Source organism: Sinohyriopsis cumingii, chromosome 1 (assembly GCF_028554795.1).
Source record: "Sinohyriopsis cumingii isolate HCF-2022 chromosome 1, ASM2855479v2, whole genome shotgun sequence".
Lineage (NCBI taxonomy): Eukaryota > Metazoa > Mollusca > Bivalvia > Unionida > Unionidae > Sinohyriopsis > Sinohyriopsis cumingii.
In genome coordinates this window covers 19,588,004-19,613,571 of record NC_142961.1, presented here as the reverse complement: position 1 = coordinate 19,613,571, position 25,568 = coordinate 19,588,004, and the positions used below count along the sequence as shown (strand labels likewise).

Here is a 25,568-nt window from a genome sequence, read left to right as displayed (position 1 = left end):
TATTTTGTGTGTGGTAACACTCCAAATAGGATCAGTCGCTCTCGCTTTACCACCTTCAAGTTCACCTGGTTCATATAAATATCTAACTGTAACATCACCCAATATTTTTTGTTTTTCAACATCTTTTCGTTTGTGTTGGTATATTTTTTTTTTTGTAATTGCATTAATGGGTTTCATGTTGGTTGTTCGTGTAATCTCATTATTTAATGCAGCTATCACGCTTGGTAATCTTGCAACCCATTCGCGAGATCTTTTATCCTGAATAAATTCCTTCGCGTATCGATATCCAAATAACCACTCAGCGAGTGTTTGATTAAATCGCTCAACAATTGCCTGATCATGGTGAATTGCAGTATGACCTCGTCGTATTTTGGTATTATGTTGTTTCATCAACGATGATACTGGACCAAGAAATTCCTTACCAGGATCAACCTGTAATAATTGTGGCCATCACAGACCATCTCGTTGATAAATTCGTTCAAACGCATCGGCTACTTCAGATGATGTTTTCGCTGATAGCGTTTCTGCTTCTTTATACCTACTTGCAACATCATCTACGGTTAACGCGTACTTGTATGTTTTTCTACGTACAGTATCATGTGGTAAAAACAGAATATCTGCTTGATGAACTTCATTAGGAACACTAACATCGAAATACGCATACTGAATTCGTTTTGGTGGTGGCAGATAAATTTGCCATATTGCCTGTTTGGATAACCATGCTTTAGCAGTAGAATGTCTAACCGCTGCTGCATCAGCAAGTTTACTAATTGCTGCTTTGCCTCTCCAGTATCCTCTTGGTGAATAATAAATTAATTCCATTATATATTACCAGACCCTAATACGAGTTTACCTTTCATCGCGGATCTTACTAACCAATTAGCTAATTTTTCTTTGATATTTTTATTTTTTATAGAATCTAGCGCGTGAATTAATTTCACATCTGCAATATGTCTATCTTGTAGATATTTACTTTTATAAGCTACATCATGAGTGTGACAAGCTTGATCAATAGCGTTTATTGGTTCCTCACCTGGTTTTGGTTGATCTTGATTATCGAGCCTGATATCAAGTCTGGTACCAGGACCGCAATAATTATATCCTGGTAAATGTTTCTCTCCTGAGTATTTAGCCCATGGAGTACCTGGAAACTTTGACATCAAATTAGCAATATCACCACCGCGCTTATTAGGTATAAACGAAAATTTCTTTCTACCGCACACAGAACATTTTCCACCATAAGCTATTTTTTTATTTTTTGTTGTAACCGTAGCTAAATCAGTAGTTGGAGTTTTAGATCTACAGCGTAAGCAATATAAATTCATGTTATAATATATATGGATATAATTGATTTCTCAGCGACAAGAAATGAGAACCTGTTAAGCATCATCCTGCGCTACCCAATTCCATCAGAATGATTATCATAGGACCATCTGGATCGGGTAAGACGCAATTATTACTTAATCTGATAATGAGATGGTTAAAATGGGATAAATTATATTTAGTAGCACCATCCGCTGATGATCAACGATGTTATGATGTACTTAAAGATTTCAATGAAAACGCAAGATTACTGGACGAAGGTAATGATGTTATAGAGTTTATAACCGATATTGATGAAGCACCATCCGTAGATGTTTTAGACGGATTTATTAATAATTTAGTTGTGTATGATGATGTGATGCTGGATAAACAAACAAATCCAGCCAGACATAAAAATACAGATGTGATCTATGTTACTCAACGATATACACAAATACCAAAAGTAATCAGGGACAATTGTAATATTTTAGTTGTGTTTAATGGCATAGACACACACACACTTAGAAATATTCATCAAACTTGGTGCAGCGGTGACATGGATATAATTAAATTCAGAAATTTCTTTTCACGAGCGCAAGTTACTCCGCATGGATTTATAACAATAAATTTACATGATCCAAGAACAAGATATCGTGTGGGTCTTGATAAAATCTTTTAACGTTTCTGATGAGCAGCAGAGAGGGCGTCTACCAATGTTGGTCGTCCAGTAAATAAACAAAAAATAAATAAACACGTAGAGTACTTTATTTTTCAGGTACCTTTTCGAACTAAGGTTTTATTGATGGGGTTGGTTTCAACAAAAATAAAATCATCTCACTGAAACATTTATTTGTATAAATCTGGACCTTTCTACGAGAGGATTTTATTTTTGTTTATTTTTTTTCTTCGGAATTCTATGGTCTGTTCGCCCTCTCTGCTGCTAAAATAAAAGAATGCTTCAAAAATATTTACAAATTAATCGAACAATAATTGCAATAGTCACAAAGCTGACAGGAGCACATACTTAATTCCTTTCAACTCCGACGTTCAATTTATCTGAGTAGCAATTCCTTGTTGCACAATTTTTTATTAGCTGCATCAAATGTTTGAACCGGATGTGCTAGACTGGTAATACACGTAGAGTTACTTACTTATTGGATCTTTGTTCTCTATCTCTCTCTCTCTCTCTCAGACCTAAATCAAGATAACGGAATTTCCATCATTTATCTAGAGTTTTATAGCTTACACAAGCAGTGCATGCCATCATTTTTATTATGTATCTAACATGAATAAACGTATTACCAGCATACCATGAAAATATGCAGTGCATGCCATCACTTCATTATGTATCTAACATGAAAACATGTATTACAGGCATACCATGAAAATCTTTCACTTTTCAATCTTGATCTTTTATACCGACATTCAATCTGTTTACGGTACCTCATTACCTGGTCTTGTAATGGGCATCAACATTATATCAACATTTATGTTTTCATTACTCGTTATTTAGTTTATACTCTCAAGTACTGTCTTGTGGTCTTCTACACTGTAACTATTTTTCAGTTTTGTTTATTCATTGACTTCAAAGTTATATTATTTCTATTTAGTGTGTGCTGTCATTCATTAATTCAGGACAGTCTTTACAATGCAGTCGACTTAGCATATTTTAGTGTGCACTTTTTCGTTCAGTACAAAGTTTTTTATGTACTTTCTCTGGCATTTCGAGTATCAAACATATTTTCATTTTCTAATTTTCTATTGCATATTTTTCCCCATATCTGTCAGGTTCTAGACACTCATTATTTTCAGATAAAAAGAAGAATTAGTTTGCATGCTCCATAATACTTCTTTATAGTTAGAGTACAGAAAGGTGCCTGAAATTTTAACATTGAACTTGATTTCAACTGCACAGTTATTATTATTATTATTATTATTATTGAAAATACAACTACTACTGATACTGTTACTACTATTACTACCCGCTTATCATAGCTCATGTTAGTTGTTTCAACATGGGAGGAGAATTTGGTTTGGGGTGGTGATATTATTTTCAGATATGACATCTATTGTCTTCCCTATTCCATGATAAATCTAATGATCCAAATGAATTTAAATTATATTAGTCTCTAAAATGATAAGGTAGCTCGTTCCATAGAATGGCAGTTGCATTTCTAAATACTTTTTGCCATATGTTGAGGTTTTCATTCTTGGGCAATATAAACTATCTTAATATAAAAAAAATTGTTTTTACTGTATTTAAAACACATTAAATCATCCAGACATTTTCGAGTGCAATTATTTAGAATTTTACAAGTTTTCAAAGCCACAGACCTAAGTCTGCACACGTTCAGGATTTTTTATATATGCCATAAGTAAGAGTTTATGACAGCTGCATGCACAATCATCATACAGAAGTCACATATCACGCACATTTATGTTATTCCAAATTTAACAGTGTTCATTTCATTGAAGAAATGCCAGGCTATGGGACTGTTGTTGAAACAGGGCACGATTCGATACTACTCTAAACTCACGAACACCATTAAACAGGGCACGATTCGATACTACTCTAAACTCACGAACACCATTAAACAGGGCACGATTCGATACTATTCTAAACTCACGAACACCATTAAATTTATTGCACCAGGTTTTAGTTTCTGTCTTATTCGAATATCACTCTTGAAGTGAGTTTGAACTGAGAGAGAGAGAGAGAGAGAGAGAGAGAGAAAGAGTCACTCTGTCGCTTCAACGTTTCTATCCTGGATTTGCACAGCCTGGAAGACCCTTATGTAGCTTCCTCACATAGGTAGCCAATAAGATGTTTTACAGTTTCGTATTTTGTATGCATATTTAAAAAAAGGGAATTTCCCTGGTTTTCCTCAATAGTTATGCTAGCTATTAAAAAAAACCGTATATCTCTTATGATTCCCATATTTTAGTGTACGATTAATTGATATAATATGGGTTACAGATTGTGCTTAATTTAGATGTGAATCTATTTGTAATTTTTTTAAAATAAATAATATTAAAAATTATAACTCCACTTGGTTCTTTTAACTTCTTGGACTTCAGATGTACATACAATTATAATAAATAAGAGAGCCGATAACTATTTTTACATTTTATGCATTTGGTATTTCATTTATTGCAATTTCGGAAGCTGGTATTGTTTGCTGCTTAGTCTGGCGAAATTCGTTTTCCCTATTTTTTGTGTTATAGCAGTGCGGTGATTTTGGTTTGCTGTGTGCTTGTTGATATTTCGACATACGCGCTACAACAGTCTTCACGTCCGGTTCCGATTGAGGAAAACATGCTTTACTCAAGTCTTATCCTTCACCTTGTCTTGCAAGTGTCTAACTTCGTCATCGTAAAATTTCTCAAAATGAATCCCGGAAAATCTTGGGAATATGTTTCAACATGTTATTATAAATATTCGGTTTTAAAACAAAAATAGCAGGCTATTAGGACTTTCATTCCTTATCAGTAACATAGGCATAATGGATAAAACTTGAGTCAATCACCTATCCGAATGAGTCAAATAGCGGTGTTTGATAGGTTGAATGCCAGCAGGGATGATGTAATGTCTAAATTATCAATGTCATCTACAATTTCCACAAGTACAAGATCCAAAGAAATTTCAGCCAAAGTACATGAAAATAAAAAAGATGTATGCCAACAGTCTCTCCACTGCATTTTGCGAATGCAAACAAGTTCTTCTTAACATCTGTCACTCTAAGTTCATAATATTTGTAAGGATAAAAGGAAACCAGTCTAGATTATTGTCCTGTCATCATAGGTGGCGCTCTATAGTTTCGTATTTTGCATAGTTTTTAGGATTTTAAAGAAAAAGAATGTCCCCGGCTTTCCTCACTGGTTATACTGGCTATTTAAAAAAGACCTTGTATATCTTAGGTATAATGCAAAGAACCTTTAATTCCCTATATTTTGGTGTATGATTGATGGGTGTACTATGGGTTATAGAGTATACAGCTTGGCCTTACTTCAAATGTGCATCTTTCAAAAAAGTGCTAGCTCTACTTGGTCATTTTCACTTCCTGAACTTCAGAGGTTAATTGTACAAAAAAGAGCCGATAACTTTTTTTACATTTTATATATTTGGTAATTCATTCATTGCACTTTCAGAAGCTGGTATTGTCTAGTCTGGCAAAATTCATTTTCCCTATTTTAATAGCTGCTATGTATAGTGTACTTTAGACTAATTCAGACTGATTTTTTAACACAAGGGAGCAGTCATTTTAGTTAGCAGTGTGCTTAAATCATGTAAAATTTCCAAAAGTACAATATCCAAAAGAAATATCATCCACATTACATTAATGTAGCATAGAGGTATGCAAACATTCTCTCCACTGTGCATGTTTTAAATGCGAACTACTTCACCTTACATACGTCACTCTCTCAAAAGTACATATTATCTGGTGAGCTCCACCATACTAAGATCCAAGCGTAGCCGAAAATCGATAGGGGACCAATTCTATAATTTCATTTAGTGGACCGGGTACCAGTTTACAAAGAGACGGAAATATTTACAGTGGTAACACTAACAGAAAAATGGGAGGCACACAAAGCATTTTTACTGAGCAAGAACTTGATGATTACCAGGTTTGATGACTTTATTTAATTAATGAGTTACTAAAGTACCCCATTCTTTGCCCTTTATAATACACTGTTCCTGGAATGACCGTAACAAACGACTGCATAGTAGGCAGTTTCATAACAAACAGATCGTGACAAGTTTTGATGACGTCAAATTCTGCACAATAGCAGTATTCCATATTCAATTCCAGAATTAAATGAGTATTTACGTACGTAGGAACCTTCAAAGATATTTTAAAAGATGAACACAAAAAAAAAAAGATACGGCAACAAATAGACACATACCTTCCCAAGAAATAACTATTCAAGGGTATTTTTTAATTAGGAAGTATTTTTCAGGTGTATGTCATTGTGGTAATGTAGGCGCATTTACTCCAAAGTTGATGTTCTCAAATGTAATGCTAAAATTGTTTAATCAGAATTTATTCATTCATGATAGGTCAATGCTTTGCACATTAAATGTCATTAAAAAAAAACTCGTAGACGAAATGTATTGATCGCTGGGTCTTTTACTGTGGTGGCCAGATAATAAATTTCGTCAAAAATAGAGGATGTCGGGTCTTGGGTGGTACAAATTCATTTTCAACACAAACTGCTTTCATTGTGACATCACAGCACATATTCAGTCGATTGTGTACTGGATCTCACATTTAGGTTGACCTCATCTAAAACTACCCTTGTAATTTAAATTTTGATTTTGCTATATGTATTTCTCATTGCATGTAAATAAATGTGTTCCCAACGGAATACAGATCATATGTATGAGGATTCCAAACAAAGTGAATAATTTCCATTAAAACTTATGTGTAATCAAATTCTAAAAAATGACACCTATTACTGAAGGAGTCATTTCTATAAATGGCTACATGACCTATATGACTTGTACTTTACACAATTTGTATGTATCAATTGTATTGATAGGGGTTTCAGGATTTGCAGGTAGCATTTGGAAGGTAAAATAGAAAGAAAAGAAAAACAGTAGACACCACAGACATAATCCTGTGTAATAAATATACAAAAACAAGAAATAAAGAAAAAAAATAATCTTAATTTCAACAGTGGATGAACCAGTTAATCTCTTATATTTGGTTGTAAAAGGCGTTGTTCTTATAAATTCTCCCAAATCCTTTTTACTTTCTTGGCAGCCAAATCCCAAATTAAAATACCTTATACTATTGACTTTTTAAACATAGACAGGACTGGCCCATGGTAAAAAATTAATAAAAATATAGTTAATATTAACGATTGAGGTCCATATTTGGGGATGTCTAATCAAGGGATATAGTTGCCATGCAGTGTGTAATTTTACTTGGGATACATACTAAAAGTAAATTTCACTTACTATTCTTGATTCACCCCATTTCCCCACCTCCACTTGTTTCAAAATAATGCATTAACAACCAAAGTAAAACAAGAGACTTTTTTAGTTAAAATTCCCTTTAGAGAATAAAGTGGAAAGTTCAAGAACAGTTTTATGGTTAGTGGTCAGCTATGATGTTAATTGTTGATTTTAAATGCCATATGTTAAATGTATGTTACCTAGATACCAGATTCCAACAGAAAACTCACATATGCTTTATGGAAAAAAGCAAGTGAATTAATTAAATTGTTATGGTCCATTTGGAATGGAATATTAATACAGTGGACATATCCAAGTCCACTACTAATACAGTTAATAATTGTATCCAATACTTCATCCTTTTAACATACTTCTGCTATGAAACAGTTGCTGATTTCTGACTTCAATCTATTTTTGAAATTGTCCTGGTATACAGTATCTATGTTATGAAAGAAGTATGGATAAGCAAAGTAAGAACTGCTTTAATAATTATAAAAAATTTTACATGAAAATTTGCAAGCACAAGAGTTGAAAGTGACTATTTTAAACAATACAAAAAATTGAATTTTCACCTGCACCTCTCATATTTCACCCATTTCACCCTGTTTTGGCTAGAGAGAGAAATCATTTGACCCAAATTTCTTGTCCAGTGTGGACCCCTACTATTGTGTTGAAATCTCTGAAAGGAGTAATGTGCTGACAGTAAAATACATGCATCATTAAAATATAAACCCCTATGGTCAAGACCAAACCTTGCTTCATTCTTATAAATTACAACAAGACCAAACCTTGCTTCATTTTTATAAATTACAAGAAGACCAAACCTTGCTTCATTCTTATAAATTACAACAAGACCAAACCTTTGTTCATTCTTATAAATTACAGCATTAATAATCACCAGACAGGATGCTGAGAGCCAGTTATTATTTTCACCCTGGTGAAAAATGTGATTAAAAAAATGTTACAAAGTGAACCACTGTATGCAGAACTTTTCAGAGTTATCATTTCAGAGTATATCAGTTGTATAATAAACTACTGCTGTAAATCAAAGCATTCGTCATAGATGTTAAAACAATAAAAACTGAAAATGATTTTTTTTTACCAGAAACTAATTTGGTTAACTCTGTTTTGCTTGGTGTACTGTATTGTATATGAATTGCTTGGTGTACTGTATTGTATATGAATTGCTTGGTGTACTGTATTGTATATGAATTGCTTGGTATACTGTACTGTATATGAATTGCTTGGTGTACTGTATCGTATATGAATTGCTTGATGTACTGTATTGTATATGAATTGCTTGGTGTACTGTATTGTATATGAATTGCTTGGTGTACTGTATTGTATATGAATTGACTGTATGCACAGATCAGTTACATAAAAAAATCAGACAGATTAAATAATTCTGCTGTGACTAAAATCCAAAAGATGGGAAATTGATTTACCCATATTTATAAAGGATCCTTGAAAGCGGAGTGACAAAACAGTCACCCATGAGCCAGACATTTAGCCTAAGTTCACTAAACTTTGCTTTGATTTTAAGTAAACCTGCCCCCCCCCCCCCCCCCACAACCAGCTCCTTTTTATGTCAGTAAAAAACATTAATAATCAAAGTAAAAGGTCAGTTTGTTTGTTATTTTTGTTTTCAGAGATGGAGATAGAAAGTTAGAAAAAGAAGTTTTGTGTTTTGTTGTCAGTTTTGGTGCAAATTTGATGATCATAAATGCCACAAGTTATATTGCCATCTGCAAAATTCTTGCAAAAAATTCACATTACAATGCTATTTACAGAATTCCTGCCAAAAGTGCACACATTATCCATGAAAATAGGTGTGTAAATTTGAGTTTTGGTAGATTTTTGTGTTTAAAAGTGAATGTGTCTATGTCCATGAGTAATATAATTTATCATTTTTGTATAATATTTCATCACATTACATATTTTGTATAATATTTCATCCCATTACATATTTTGTTTAATATTTCATCCCGTTACATATAAATAATGATGTCAACTATGCAAACAGTTACCAGTTTTCAACTATAAACTATTTGTTAGGTTACTGTAACTATGCTATGCAACAAGTAAAGCAAATGAAGAAAAGTTCTGGTAGGTTTATACAATTTTAATGTAATTTTATTAGTAGAGTACCTTAATCATCTGATATGGAATATGCAGAAACTGAAGTTTAAACTGATTATTTTGAACATAATAAATTTTAAACTGTTTTACACTTTTTGCTTGTGATTTCTAATAACATCGGCTTATTTGGGAGGTCACTTGAGAGAGGTCACTTTGCTCAAATAATAGTGTTCATTGTGGACCATGCATATAGATGTTATGGTTTACCTAAGTTGAGAGATATGGAATATTGTACTTAGCTTTTGAATTTGTATCTAAATGCATGATTGACACTTTGGGGATACAAGCACCATGTCATCTACAAGGCCTAAATTATATTGATTTTATGCGAAGTTTTGATCTAACTGCTGAATTTTATTCAGTTTCATTGCATACATTCAATTTTTTGGTATTGCATACATTCAGTTTTTTGGTATATTAATTAAATCAGAGATTCCTATTGTGGCCCCTGCCCCCTGTATACAGATGGTTCAGAAGATCATGATATTAGGTTGGAGCTTCCATTGCAACACCCCATGACACTATTTTGAGTCATTACTGGATAAAGCCTCCATTTTTACCACATATATTTCAGCCATATTCAGATTTTCAAAGTACACTGAAACCTCAAACAAAATAAAAAATTCCAAACTTAAAGCCTTGCAAAACCTTAAATTTGACAATCTGTTAATATCCAGCTTTATTTTGCTGTGGTGCAGTGTGTCTGATTTGTGTGTGATTTGGATTTTTAACGTAGCTTTAACAATTTTTCAGTCATATCGCTACAATGTCTGCAGTGTGGCAGTTTATATTGATGTCTAGCACTGGGGCATCATGCTGCAGACATGTAGCATGATGTCCCACCCAGTCACATTATTCTGACACCAGGCCGACCAGTCCTAACACTAGCCTGTTAATGCTGAGCGCCAAGCAAGGCATCTGTTAGTACCATTTTTATAAGTCTTTGGTATGACTCGGCCGGGGATCAAACCCAAGACCTGCCACATCTGAGTCAGATGCTCTAAGCACTAGGCCACCAGAGCGGTGCTGTGGTGCAGTTACACAATAATAAATCCCTACATACCAAAATAATTTTTACCTTGCCGAACCCCTACATACCGAAATAAACTTTACCTTGCAGAACCCCTACATACCAAAATAAACTTTACCTTGCAGAACCCCTACATACCAAAATAAACTTTACCTTGCAGAACCCCTACATACCGAAATAAACTTTACCTTGCAGAACCCCTACATACCGAAATAAACTTTACCTTGCAGAACCCCTACATACCAAAATAAACTTTACCTTGCTGAACCCCTACATACCAAAATAAACTTTACCTTGCAGAACCCCTACATACCGAAATAAACTTTACCTTGCAGAACCCCTACATACCAAAATAAACTTTACCTTGCAGAACCCCTACATACCAAAATAAGCTTTACCTTGCAAAATGGGAACAGAACTCTCTGTAGGCTCTGTTCTAAACCTTCAGTCTTCAGGAATTATGTCTTGATAGGAAAACTAGGAGTTGATTAGTGGGCATAAAAATATCATGTGAAAAGCAAATTTATTAATGTTTTCTTTAATAAATCATATTGGCTTTAATTATTGCTACTGTTTAGTTTCCTTAAAATTTGAATTTCTTCTCTTTTTGTGAATGTAAGAATTCTTGGAATATGAAAATTCATTCATATAATCAAAATTCTTGCTCAATATCACTTTTCTAACCTGTCAGGGATAACGGACCTCAGGAGGATTCAGATTTTCAGATAAATGAGGATATCGGTATAATTATCAGGTCTAATTATGAACTCCTCATTGGATGCAGTGTGTCTAATTATGAACTCCTCATTGGATGCAGTGTCTAATTATGAAATCCTCATTGGATGCAGTGTATCTAATTATGAACTCCTCATTGAATGCAGTGTATCTAATTATGAACTCCTCATTGGATGCAGTGTATCTAATTATCAGCTCCTTTTTGGATGCATTGTGTCAATCTATCAACTCCTCATTTGATGCAGTGTATCTAATTATCAACTCTTTTTTTGGGTGCATTGTGTCAATCTGTCAACTCCTCATTGGATGCAGTGTGTCCAATTATGAACTGCTCATTGGATGCAGTGTATCTAATTATCAACTCCTTTTTGGATGCATTGTGTCAATCTATCAACTCCTCATTGGATGCAGTGTATCTAATTATCAGCTCCTTTTTGGATGCATTGTGTCAGTCTATCAACTCCTCATTTGATGCAGTGTATCTAATTATCAACTCTTTTTTTGGGTGCATTGTGTCAATCTGTCAACTCCTCATTGGATGCAGTGTGTCTAATTATGAACTGCTCATTGGATGCAGTGTATCTAATTATCAACTCTTTTTTTTTGGATGCATTGTGTCAATCTATCAACTCCTCATTGGATGCAGTGTATCTAATTATCAACTCCTTTTTTTGGATGCATTGTGTCAATCTATCAACTCCTCATTGGATGCAGTGTGTTAGAATATTGGACATCCAAGACTAGCATTTGACGGTCCAAGATGGAAGCATTTACAGAGAGCTCTGACATGATGGTTCTGGGAATGTTTTGAAATGATTTATATTTTTGAAATTTGTTATGATGATGAAGATAGAACATTTAGGCAAGTATTTCTTATAACCTACTGTAAATCTTGTATAAATATAAATGTATTTTACAAACTGCTTCTTGTATGATCTCTTATCTGTCTAAACTTACAACATTTATTTTGCATTTATTTCTCAGGAGTTGACTTATTTTACCAAGAAAGAAATCCTTCAGTGAGTATTTCATCATTGATGGTTTGTTCTTATCTTTTAGTAAACCAATTTCTCAGTGAGACCATACAAATACGTGTAATTGTTAGGTACTATGTCACATCATACCGATACCATTTGCCCCAAACCAAAAATATGAATAATGAATATGTGAATTCAGTCTGACAAAAATAAGTATATCATGTTTGATCTAGCATCTTTATGGAATATGTAATAGCTGATCAAAATTATTATCCTTTAATGATATATTTCATTGTTATCTTTTTTATGATGTATTTCGTTTTGTATTGTTTTAGAGATGGTAGATGTTTTGTAGGATAACAAATTTTGTAATGCTTTGCTGGATAATATTTGTAACTTAACATATTCAGAAAATTAGATGTGACTCATTGTCTTTGTCCAAGATTAATTGTTAGCACCTTATTTAGACAACAGGTGTATCTATTCCAGACAACAGGTGTATCTTTTTCAGTGTCCATAAGAGGTTTGTTGAACTAGAGCAAGGAAAAGCCAAGGACAAAAATGCTAAGATTCCAATAGAACGTATTAAAGATGATCTACCAGAACTTAAGGTGGGTGTTATTTTTACATTAGTTTTGCAAAATTATGACTTCAGTGGATGATATTAAGCATCCAGTGTAGAATAAATGAGCTGTTTTATCTCTAGGAAAAATTGGGGTTGATTGATGACCTATAATTATGAGTACAAAAATACCTTACACTAAATTTAGACTATAAAGCCCACTTTAAAGTGAAGAGTGGTTGTTGTATGGAGGGGACAGGTAGCAGGATGAATGTGTAAACATGTTTCCTTTGAAATATAACCATGACAGGTTGGATTGTCTGAGGCATTGTTGACTCTATTGTCTTTCATGGGGCAAAGAGCAGCCCCTGGTTGTAAAAACTAAGGTAACATGTAACTGAATGTGAGGCTGGCCCTAAAGACACCATTCATAAGGACAGCGTGATCTTGAGTCAGAAGTACTGCCTATGGATACTAGAGTTGTGTACCATACATTTTTTTTACAACATTATACTAAGGTATTTCTGAACATACCATGATAGATATTGGGGTTTACCTTATATTTAGGACCAACTATTTAATTTTTTGGGGCAAGGGACTGGGATTTTTAAAAAATAGTCCAGCTCTCAAGTAGCTGGGAAAAATATCTTACTTTGATTTATTGCAAAATGACCCCATTTTTTATCCATATTATTAGAAAAAAAATTACGTTGAGATAATGGAAAAAATATATCTTGGCAAGAAGAAAAACATAGCCCTCCCCCCAATTAAACTATCAGTACTTTATATTAGATGAATTTGTTAATTGTTGTCTAGTTGTAACTAAAGCATGATGGTCAAGCATACACTGCAGCAGACACCCTGTCATTTGGCTGACATTAGAGAGCTTGTTGATAAAAATAGCAAGTACTGATACTGAGGCACACAGTTTACAAGCTACACTATTGATATAATAGGCAGGGAAACTTTGTGTGGAATTCTAACACCCAGGCAAGATATTTATCAGAGAGGGCCAGTAAACATAAAACATACTGACAAAAAACCCAAGAATATATTTATTTTATTAGAGTAATTATCTGAAATACAAATAGAAAAACCACTGCTCTTAGAAAATCTTAGGATGAGTCTGCCTTTACAGAGGAATACATGTACTTACCACATTAACATAAATTATGCTGGTAAATTGAAACTTTTTCAAATGTTGAATAGGGCACATATATCTTTCACAACATCTCATTTGACTGCCATGTTGCTATACATGACACATGTCAAATGTAGGATCAAAGGTTAATAGATCTAATTATATTTATAATATTTGAATTAATTTGTGTCAGATAGAACTATTTTGTGAAAACACTCATAATTTTTGAATTATTTTGTTATGAAAACATACATTTACATGTAATATCATTATATTCTGAACAAGATTACTTTGGAATTCCCATATATTCCTTACTGATGGAAATTACTGTAGTACCATTACAGTGAAAAAGTACTATGTACATACTGCTGGGTAAAGTACTATGGTAAACCAGTATACCAGTAATACCACACATCACTAATTGATACCAGTAATACCACACATCACTAATTGAAACAAGTATTTTTAATGATCGAGACATTAATTGCTTCAAAATTCCTGTGAGCAAATGTTTTGGTAGTGACATACAAGGTTATAGAGAGATGATTCCAATTTCCAAGATCATGGATTTTCTTGATTGATTGGGAATGGGACCTTGGACTGTCATATGTGGCCATGATATACCAGTTTGAAACAACTTTTTAAACAGCATGTTGCTTGCATTGGGAATTCTAAATGTTTTTTTTAAAAATATTTTCAGAGGAACAGGATACCCTTAAACCCTGCCTCCCCTCCCCCTCCAAAAAAACCCAACATCCTTTCAATATTTTGTTGTTGACAAGATATATTTTTTAAAATCTTTGGTGAGTTCTGAGTTGAAAGATGTCCATGTTTTTGCAGGTGAATCCATTCAAGGACCGTATTTGTAAAGTTTTTTCCAGTTCTGATGATGGCACTATGTCCTTTGAGGATTTTCTGGATATGATGTCTGTTTTCAGTGAAAATGCCCCCAAAAGTGTCAAAGTGGAATATGCATTCAGGATCTATGGTATGTATAACAATTCAGTTCAGATCTATGGACAACTCTTGGTATCTTCAATTTTATTTAAAAAATATGGATGGAATTAGGACCAGTGGAGCACAACTTTCTGGTTTCTGATTTTTTTTCTTATGAGTGTAATCTGAGATCACAATTACATGCATTTTATAGGATGCAAGATGGATTCAGCTTTTAAATTTTTTCTTCATTAGAAAAGAAAATATATCACTCTTATCAGGTGCTTAAACTAAAATGGTAACAGTACAATAATCAATTAACATTACATGATTACATGAAATTTTATCACTTTGATATAAGTCTGGCAAATTTGGTCACAGCAAAGGAAACTACTAACTTTATGCAAACAGGCTGCCTCCTTGTGTCATTAGTAAGACACTTAGCTCCCCTTTCCTCTTTGTGATTTAGCTAATAATCTAACAAACTTTCATTTCATTTCTATGATCTAGTCAGTAATGTGTTTTAGTGCCAATAAAACACAAGAATAAAATAATTTTAATAATTATTGAAACACAGAATGAAATATGTTTATTTGTATTATGGAGAAAACATAATTTTCATTGGGTTTATTGGCATGTTTAAGATAATTTGTAAAAGGTGTGATTCATTAACATAACCTATGATGAAGAAAATAAAGTCAAGCTTCACTTTTATGTCACTTGCATAAAGCAATTGTCTGACTAAGTCTTATCACAATTGTCTTTGACCTAGACACGTAATATATCACATGGTAAGCACACATCAAGCTGTACAAGCTGCTCTTTCAGCATCTTCCTTTTCACAGTTTAAACCGTTATTTATTTTCAGAGATTTTATTTAGATGTCTTTGGTGCTCAACGTCTAGATTAATCCATTAATTAGAATCTTAATATTTCAGATTTTGATGAGGATGATGTCATTTCCAGTCGTGATCTGCAAGAGGTAGTGAACAGACTGACAGGAGATCAGCATTTGTCTGATGAAGACATGCAGCAGTTGATCGACAATGTAATAATTAAATATTCCTGATTAATTACTGTCGTTCAGAATTAAATATTCCTGATTAATTACTGTCGTTCAGAATTAAATATTCCTGATTAATTACTGTCGTTCAGAATTAAATATTCCTGATTAATTACTGTCGTTCAGAATTAAATATTCCTGATTAATTACTGTCGTTCAGAATTAAATATTCAAGATTAATTACTGTCGTTCAGAATTAAATATTCAAGATTAATTGCTCTCATTCAGAATTAAATATTCAAGATTAATAGCCGTAAATCAAAAACATTTATTGAGCATAAGTTATAGAGAGTCCCAAATTTGCATGCTGACTAAAATGATCTGATAAAAGAAATGCCAGTATTTACTTGACTGGGCAGTTTTTTTAGTAGCCATCATGATTTCATAAGTGTCAGGTTGTATCAGCGATGCAATAACAGTGAGTGAACAGATGGACTTCTAGGAGAGAAAAGAAAGAAATGCTCTTGTTACAGTTTTTTTCTATAATTTATTACCCATAGTGTACATTGTTGGAAGTGGTTCTTGTGACATGATTGGCAGTGATTCCTGTTACATTGTTGGCAGTAGATTTGGTCACCTGATTGGCAGTGATTCATGTTACATTGTTGGCAGTGTGTTATGTTTGAAGGGTTTAATTGGTTGATAATTCCATAACTTACCCCAATATTGTCAAGTAGTAAACTTATAAGTGCACATGTGACAGATGACCGTGACTACAGGATTTATATAGAATAGGACATAAGGAGTAAATAGAGGTAGAGGCAAGCATGCCCAAGAAATGTAGATAAAGTAATTAACTCAAACGAATTATCACTTGCCAACTTGTCTTTAAATAGGAATAAAAAGCACTTGTCCTGAATGAGTTTCTGCCCAAATTTTAGTAGATATCCGTACAAGTGGAAATTTGATTTGTAAAATCTCAGTGTGTGGAAGAGAATGTGAGATTTGTTTATGAAATGCAGTAATTTTAAAATTGATTTAGTTTTAATCAATGTTTACCTTTTTACTGTTTTAGTAGAATTATTTCATCATTTTGGCGGCCTTACATTTTTAAATATGACTGACATGTTTTTCTTTCAGATTTTTGAAGAAGCTGATTTGGATGATGATGATTCTCTGTCCTTTGCTGAATTTGAGCATGTCATCTCTAAAGCTCCAGACTTTATGAAGTAAGTAATGTATGTACAAAATCAGTTTGGAAAAACAGACCACTCATGTGGCCGAGTAGTCAAAGCATCCGCCTTGGATGTGGGAGGTTGTTGGTTTCAAACCTCAGCCGAGTCATACCAGAGATGTATAAAAATGAAACAAACAGCTCCCTTGCTAGGCACTCAGCATTAAGAGGTTAGCGTTAGGACTGGTCGGCCTGGTGTCAGAATAATGTGACTGGGTGGGACAACATGCTACATGTCTGTGGCATGATGTGCCAGTACTAGACATCACTATAAACTGTCACAAGACATCAGTCATATGACTGAAAAATTGTTAAAGCTATCAGGGATGGTCCTGGCTTTTAAAAAGTTGTAGCCAAAAAAATCACCAGCCTCAATATTTTGTCGCCAATTTTCAAAAAATGTTGCCAGAGCAAGTAGTGAATATTTTTCCAGGTCTATTAATGTGATAGGCAATGAAAATTTAAAAAGATGGGATAGTTATTACTTTATTGACAACAAGCAATAAAGCTATAATATATCAGCTATAATATTACAAAATAGATCCTTACATGATTGTTTTGCACTACTTCCATGGTCTTTGTATCTTGCATCACCATTAGTGTATAGGTATGTCTGTTGTCACCTGAAATAACTGCATTATCAAATGTAAAATATCAACTTTTCTGACATCTACATCTACAGTTTCTTTCCTTCTCTCACACTGTTCCAGTGGCCTAGTGGTTAGAGAGTCCATTTCGGATGCGGGAGGTCATGGGTTCGATCCTTGGCCGAGTCATACCAAAGACTTAAAAAATGGTACTAACAGCTGCCTTGCTTGGCACTCAGCATTAAGATGTTAGTTTTAGGACTCATCAGCCTGGTGTCAGGATAATATGATTGGATGGGACATCACGCTGCTTGTCTGTGGGATGATGCCCCAGTGCTAGACATCACTATAAACTGTCACACTGCAAATGTCAAAGTGATATGACTGAAAAATTGTTAAAGCTATGTTAAAAATCCAAATCACACACACACACATTCAATCTCTCATTTTTTAAATAGAAACATCAGGTATTAAGCAGAAAAAAAATGCCCCCCTGCCCGGCCCCCCCGGCTAGCTTCACAAAGTACTTCGTTGTCAACCATGTGTTCAGTAATTTATTTTTGCCGTGCTTTACACGCGTTGTTTCCTAACTCCCAAGAGCAATCACTGGATGTGTAGATTTTTTCTTGAGAAGCAAACAGGATATCCATTCCCATAAATGAAACTTACATGAGTCAACACCTGGCATTAATGTACCATAAATATAGCATTAATTACCATCATTAATTAAAAGAAGGAATAAAGAAACATACAGATCATATCTTCCCCAAAAAACTAATTCGGAATAAATGTTATTTAATAAGGAGTGTTATATGCATACGTGAGTTAACAATAAGGAAATAAGATTGGATATAAAATGTGGGAAATAATTTATCTGTTAACATAAATTCACACCCATTTTAGACATTGTTAGTTATAACAAAAAAGGGCATTGTTTATTTCTCAATCAATCGCTAGTGCTTTCACTCACTGTAGAACAAGCGGCTTTTTGAAGTATGCCAAAGAGGCTTGAGCCTAACCAATAGCTATTGTGCAGTCTGGGCACATCTGACCATAATATGAAATTTTCACATATATTTTGACCAGAAAAATCAGTGAATATTTAGTGAAAATGATGCTTAAAAATGCCGCAAAAAAACTTCATGATGGTAGGTCCTAATCTGCGTGTGTTCAGATTCAATCTCCCAACTTGGTTTTTGAAAAGATTTATTTTTTGCATGACATGCTTGAATAACTACGGTATTAACTAAATTGATTTAACGACTATTTGAATTCTTTGGAAATCTTTCTGTACATTTGAAACTTCAACATAGAAGGGACATTTTTCTTTGGAACATATTCTGATTTCTTGAAAGGACTTTTAGGAAATAGAAATTATTCACCATGCTGTAAGTTAATTTAATTATTTTGCTCCTGTATTCTGAGAAATAAATTATTTTCAATTATGCAAAACTTGTTTGTTTTGTTATTTCTTGTGTAGTTTAAGTCCCTGGAGTCATAACACAGGATTGATGGCAAAAGTAAAAGATCACTGAGCAAAATTAACTTACCCCACCTGGATTCATGTTTGGTGACACACTCCTTCTTCAAAATATCACAGCCAGTTGTAAATGAATTGACAACTTGTGCCTTGATACATATATCACAGAACACCTGCTTTAACTTTGTATCATATCTCAGCCACAGATGCCCAAGTTTCCAGCTGTCGAGAAATTTTTCGGGAACATGTAGATGATGTTGGAATGTCTGGTATAACATCAGGTTCAGTGACTGTGTTGTCTGATGAATTTGCACTAAATCCAAATGCTGTTAATTTTGTCAAGGATGAGACGATCAACACGCAATGGTAAACTTTCGTTTACCCATGATAAAGCTTTACTGTTGACAGTATATAATTCTGATTGAGATTTGTTCCATTTGCTTTGTATTTACACACAATAATTGGTACTTCAAAGGCAATCAGTTTTCTCAGAAGTTTCAGCAAAACTATTTTATTGGTTCATTTAAAACAACAACAGAAGGATTAGCCGTCATTCAATTAATTGAAGCTGTTTCTGTTTGTGTCTTCAGAGGTAAGTCAATTGTAGGTATGGTCTGGTAGCATGACTGAGTCTATTACAGCATACATTACTTAGGCCAGATGTCAACATAAGTGGATTATGATGTAACAATGCACTGTATAGATGGGTTTGTCAATACAAACAAAGGATTTGGTTATATAACAGATTCCAGATTCCATTGTGCATCCATGTTTGTGGCTTCCTTTCGTTGTCCCTTTGAAATCCATGATTGTATGTACAAATTAAACAACCAAAATGTTTGTTGCAAAAAATGTCGCCAGATGGTATATTTTGTTGCCAATAAGGAAAATAAATTGCAATTTGCGACAATGGCAAAGCCCAGGGTGATCCCTGGCTATGTTAAAAATCAAGGTCACACCCACTTACACCCATACACCCCTCCACACACATACATGCACAAACACACACACACAGAGGTTGGAAAAAAATAAATGGAAATGGTGAAATTTAAACGTATACCTAATGTTGTATTTAAATACTATTTACAACGCCATCAAACAATTTTGATCTGAATGACTGGCATAAAAAGTAAGGTGAAAGTGGACAAATCTAGATTTATGTCACAATCATTATGTGGAAGGGAAAGGGGGGTAGAGGAGGTGATAGTATAATTTTACTGTATTCTACACACACACACACACACACACACATATTTATAGAAATTAGTTTTGTGTAATGTAAAAAGAAATGTCTTATTTTTTCAGTTCCTTCCGCATCCGACTATAGAAGCAAGACTAAGATGTGAACAACTCCTTGCACTTAATTTACTAGCAGCATTTGAATTCTTGGAAAGGAAGTTTATACATAGCATGCCTGTATATGAATATAAACCATGATTTATTTTATCACTATGTAAGAAAAAAAGAAGATTAATAATTTTAGTTAAAAGTTAATTGAAAATCTATTGTCTGGATATATGTTACTAGATTTAAGGAAAAGAATGGTAAAAAACAAATTATACCAAAGCTTTTAAGTTTGTATTGAACTACTGAAAGAAAGAAAGTTTATTGTTTTTTTATTTTTATTTCACATCTGTTGGAGTTTATTAATGATATCAGCAAATAAGTTTATGTCTTTATGGAACAGAAATACTATTCTAATGTTTACATTTGTTTCAGTTTTAAAATCCAATAAGCTAAACTACTGGAAATTTAATAAAAATAAAAATATTTTTTGTTATTGATAAAAATGGTTTAAAGGATTTCAATTTCTACAGCTTTTACCAGTATTTTGTCCACAATAAGTAACAGCAATGTCTTACCTTTCTCCACAAGGGAAAAATAACACCTGAATTAATTAGGATGTGGGATATTGATATTTATTTCTTGGCAAATCCAAATTGTTGTACATTTTTCAAAGAGAAATTATGGTGAATGAAACAGCTTTGAAATAATTGAACATATCAATCAAGATTGTTTATATATTGATGCACATTAGTGCAACTTTGAAGTGTAATTTACTTCATGGTAGGAATGCTATGCAAGTTTATAACATGTAAATATATTTTATTCTTTGTTTTCATAATGTAGAGATTCTTAGTTGCTGGCTAATTTTGAATCTTTACAATATATATCCTATTTCTTTGCATTCAGTTTAACTACATGCTGTTACATTTTCTGACTTAACATATTATTATAATTTCATAATATTTGTCTTTCCTGTGAAGCAGTGGTAAGATGAGGGTCACTTTTCAGATGACGTTGTTGTTATAGGCTTTCACATTAAGGTTTTGTATTTAGCTCAGTGTTTCTGAAACTATAATATTAACCGATGAAACTTGGCATGTGCATTCATCTTGGAGGGTACTACTTGCCACCAAAAGCATGTAATTGTAACCTACTTTTTCATGCTCCACTGATTATGTTAAGTTTCTGCATTTAGCTTACTTTCGTAGACAGTTTGTTTGTACAGTGATGAAACTTAGTGTTTTCACCTTGGAGGGTACTAATCGCCATGGGAAATGAGGCCACAGCAGAGCGGGCAAAATATTCAAATTACAAGGTTGTGCGCTGTTTCAGAATTGGTTTTGTTTAATTTCATGCGTTGTTCATACTATGTTATGTTTTGTATAGAATAATTTCTAGAACAAGTTTCTACTTTCTGATAAGTTATTATTATAATTAGGTCATTCTGATTATATGGTCCAAAATCAGTACATCCTCTTAAGAATATATATTGATTTTGCTACTGTTGAACTCACGCAACTCAAAGGCGGGAAAAAGGCATCAATATTTTATTTTGTAATTGCTTGACAAATATGCCTTATATATTTTTGGATTCAGCATGGGCAAAACGAAATGTGATGGTAACAGAATTCAACATCTTTCTGTAGTATTTTCTGTAAAGTTCACTTATTCATTTTGCTTTTTTTGACATGTTTCATACAACATTGAAAAATCCTTGAGTTTGATTGTTGCCTTGAAAACCACTTTAAAGAAAAAATATTCCCTAAAAAGTCTTTGCATTTGTTAAGAAACGTGTTGAACCTTACCAAAGACTTGAATTTTTCAGAAGGGATATAGAACATGTGAACTCTATCCTTTTAAATTATGATTTTGGTTATTTATGTATTGCTCAAAAGTAATGAATAAACAAATAAGTTGAGATCAAATTGGGTGGGTCAGACAACACATGACATTGCTAGCAATCAGATGGAATGGCATGTCTTTACTCTAGTAATTTCAAATAGTTTTCTAATTGTGCTAAGCAAAGTGAGAAATATCAAATCCTGTAAGAAAAAAACTTAAAAATGTTTAGAAGTCCACGAAATATTCTTGGAAAAACCTCTTCATGGCTGTCTGAAACATGTATTATAGTTTTCATAAGGTCATATCTTGCGTATTGTGTTGGAATTCTTTGAAGAAATTTCTTGTCATTGACAATAGATCAAGAGTTGCAAGGTCACTTTTCAGATGGTTTTATCTCATCACATTGTTGTGCTTTTAGTTTTACTAGACAACTTGAAATGGTTCGTATTTTTACCAGTCTGAGTTACATTTAGACTATATTTTGACTTCTGATAAGAATCACATTCCTTTAACAACATGCTCTTATATCCAATTAGAGTCTGATGTTCCCTTCCCTTGTCTTCATCTAATATTAGTCTGTCTCAATGCAGTCACCTCTCGTACCTTGAAAAAATGTATCTGGCTTGTCGGTCACCTCTCTTATCTAGACAAATTGAATCAGTTTTATCAGTCACTGCTCTTACTTAGACAAAATGAATACGTCTTATCAGTCATCTCTGTTATTTAGACAAAATGTATCCGTCTTATTAATGGCTGTTTAGGAGTGATTGCACTTAATGCATAATGATACATCTTAACATCTTTCCTTTCTGTACATAATCCTTGAAATTATGTTTCATTAGATAGTTAGCTGAGTCTTCATTTTTGCTTTTAGAAGAATTGGTTTTGTCAGAATAATGTTATGTTATAAAATGATCGATTCAAACAAATCTTTGAAAAAAAATCTGTAAGAGTTAAGTATTATATACTTTGTGTTTATAGTAAAGAGAAATTTTGATATGTTCCATTCCCATGGGTGTGCTTTTCTAAGTTCAGTTTATTTTGGTAGATTTGAAAATACCAAGTAAATTACCCTATGGTATTATAAGTTGGTAAATTTTGGATATACTAATTTTTGCAAAACAATTCTCACTGTTGAAAAAGCCCAACTAGCATGACACTGAAGTTTTCCAATACACACGGTTTTATGAAGGTGCTGTTCATAACACCATCGAGTTGTATTATAAAAATCTGCAAGAAATCCATTATTTCGAATTCCTTTAAAACAGATAAAAAGATATAAAAATGGAAGAACATAAACAGATACTTCCAGTTTAATATAAGTATTATTTTTCTTTTGATCAGTATTTCATATAATACTTGTGAAAAGGGAGATAAATATGCTAAGATAATATGTTTGGAAAAACATTTAATGTCTAACTCACATTCATAGGAAAACGATACATGTATATAGCAGTCACTTTTCTAGTTTTTTGTATGGTTTTCTAATTGCATATATTTCATGAACCCATTAGTATTATTTAATTAATGTCATAATAAAGCTATGACAATCCATTCTGTGACATGCTATTTCAGTTCTTCCATCTTGGGGTCAAGATCAATGGCATGGAAATGTGCTTTAAAAGTATGGTTAAAGTTTGCTTCAATTTCATAAACCACTTGTTCGTACATGGCATGAAGGATTACAGATGTAAGTCAATTCTGTAAAATGCTTGTTTGGTTCCTTTGACTTTGAGGTCAAGGTCATAATCATCAAAAACTTGCATTAGGATTTAGTTCAGATTTGTCTGGGATGAATCAACATTGATGCTGAGACTGTTCATTCAGCAAGACACTGGCCACAATTGTCAAGGTCACACTTGTAGAAAATTTGCTTTGAAGTTTGGTTATAGTCTTTTATTTGCTTATTATTCCTAAACTCTTTGATGGCTTTTCCTTATACTTATAATGAATCACTATGAAGCTACAACAATTAATTATGCAGCATACTCTCTGAGACTTTGACCTTGTGGTCAAGATCACACTTTACTGCAGTGTGATGATGATGGGCTCTACATGTAGGCACTAACCTCTTGTATTAAAGTCATTACACCACTAGATGACTTGCGCCAGGACCAGAATTTGAAGATACTTATTTTAGGACATTATCCAGAAAATAATAGGGTTTTTAACTGTCTTTGTTATTTCAAATTACTAGCAATACACTGTATGATAATTTACAGGAGATTTTAAAAAAATCATAAAGTCATTATGAATTATGGCTTCTGTAATTAACAGTGTATCTTTTCAAACAAATAAAAGTTGGTACTTATTCATTCGTAACCTAATTTTCTTTACCTACTGCTTGTTAAAGCATTTATGCTGAGAAATAACCAAACTTTTTGTATTTTTCGAGATGAGTTTTTAATACAGTACAATTATTCTTGCAGTTTTTTTTACATATCTGTATAACTTTGGTAAATTGGTTAACCATCACAAACAGGTGATGATCTTTATTAATGGGCAGTCCTTAGTTACGTCATTTGTAGGAAACATTTTTGCATCATGAAATATTTTCAAAAATTTTATACACCTAAACCTAAATTGTTTTGTCTTCAGTTTTCATTTATCAGTAAGTTCGAAATTATTTTTATTGCAGTTTGTAAAATAGACTATAAAAGCAAAAAGGTTCAAGCAGACTGATTTACAGTCAAAGGAATTTCATTTTTCCTGGGCTGGTTAAGGATGTTTAAATGTTTTTCAATGATAAACCCTCAGTAATTGATATTTTCTGGTGTTGAATGTATGTTGCTCACAGAAGTATACATTTATATTCTTGATGGTTAATTATTGTGTAATGTTTTTGTTATGATTTTTCTCCTCTTTTTTAATAAATAAAACTGACGCCTAAAGTTTTCCTTCTTTCTTACACCTAGAAATATCTAGTCCCAAGTCTCTCATACTGTAACTCATGATATTTTCATACATAACTGTTTGCAGATTGGTTAATCTGATTTAGTATTTTTATTGTTTGTTTGCAAATTTTAGTATTTTTGTTGGTTGTTGCCCAATGCAACTGAAAATGCTAAAATAGGAGTGAATTAGCACTGCACTTTTGGCAGGAACAAATATCTTTGTAACAAATGTTACCACATAGTATAGTGTCTTGGTAAAGATGGTGTCAATCAAATGTTTCTGTTTTACATATGCTTATTTTATTGGAAATTGTATAATATCTATAAAAAAAATTTAAGTGAAAATATTATTTCTGGAGAAGAATGAAAGATGAGCATTATGACCTACTGGTTTATGCCTTTTACTTGGTAGGGACTTTGATAAAGCAGAATCACTTGCTTGTACAGCTGTGTCCAGGTT

At 33.0% G+C, this 25,568-nt stretch overlaps 1 protein-coding gene across 1 annotated transcript; it reads left to right on the top strand.

Moving 5' to 3' along the window:
• The first annotated feature begins 5,779 nt into the window (after positions 1–5,779).
• On the top strand, positions 5,780–25,105 carry LOC149806514 (calcium and integrin-binding family member 2-like). Its single transcript, XM_089954085.1, has 7 exons — positions 5,780–5,928; positions 12,150–12,184; positions 12,654–12,753; positions 14,686–14,833; positions 15,720–15,829; positions 16,925–17,013; positions 20,391–25,105. Exons 1-7 carry the CDS (start codon positions 5,878–5,880, stop codon positions 20,410–20,412), a joined length of 555 nt encoding a protein of 184 aa, XP_089810211.1. The 5' UTR covers positions 5,780–5,877; the 3' UTR covers positions 20,413–25,105.
• Positions 25,106–25,568: the final 463 nt, after the last annotated feature.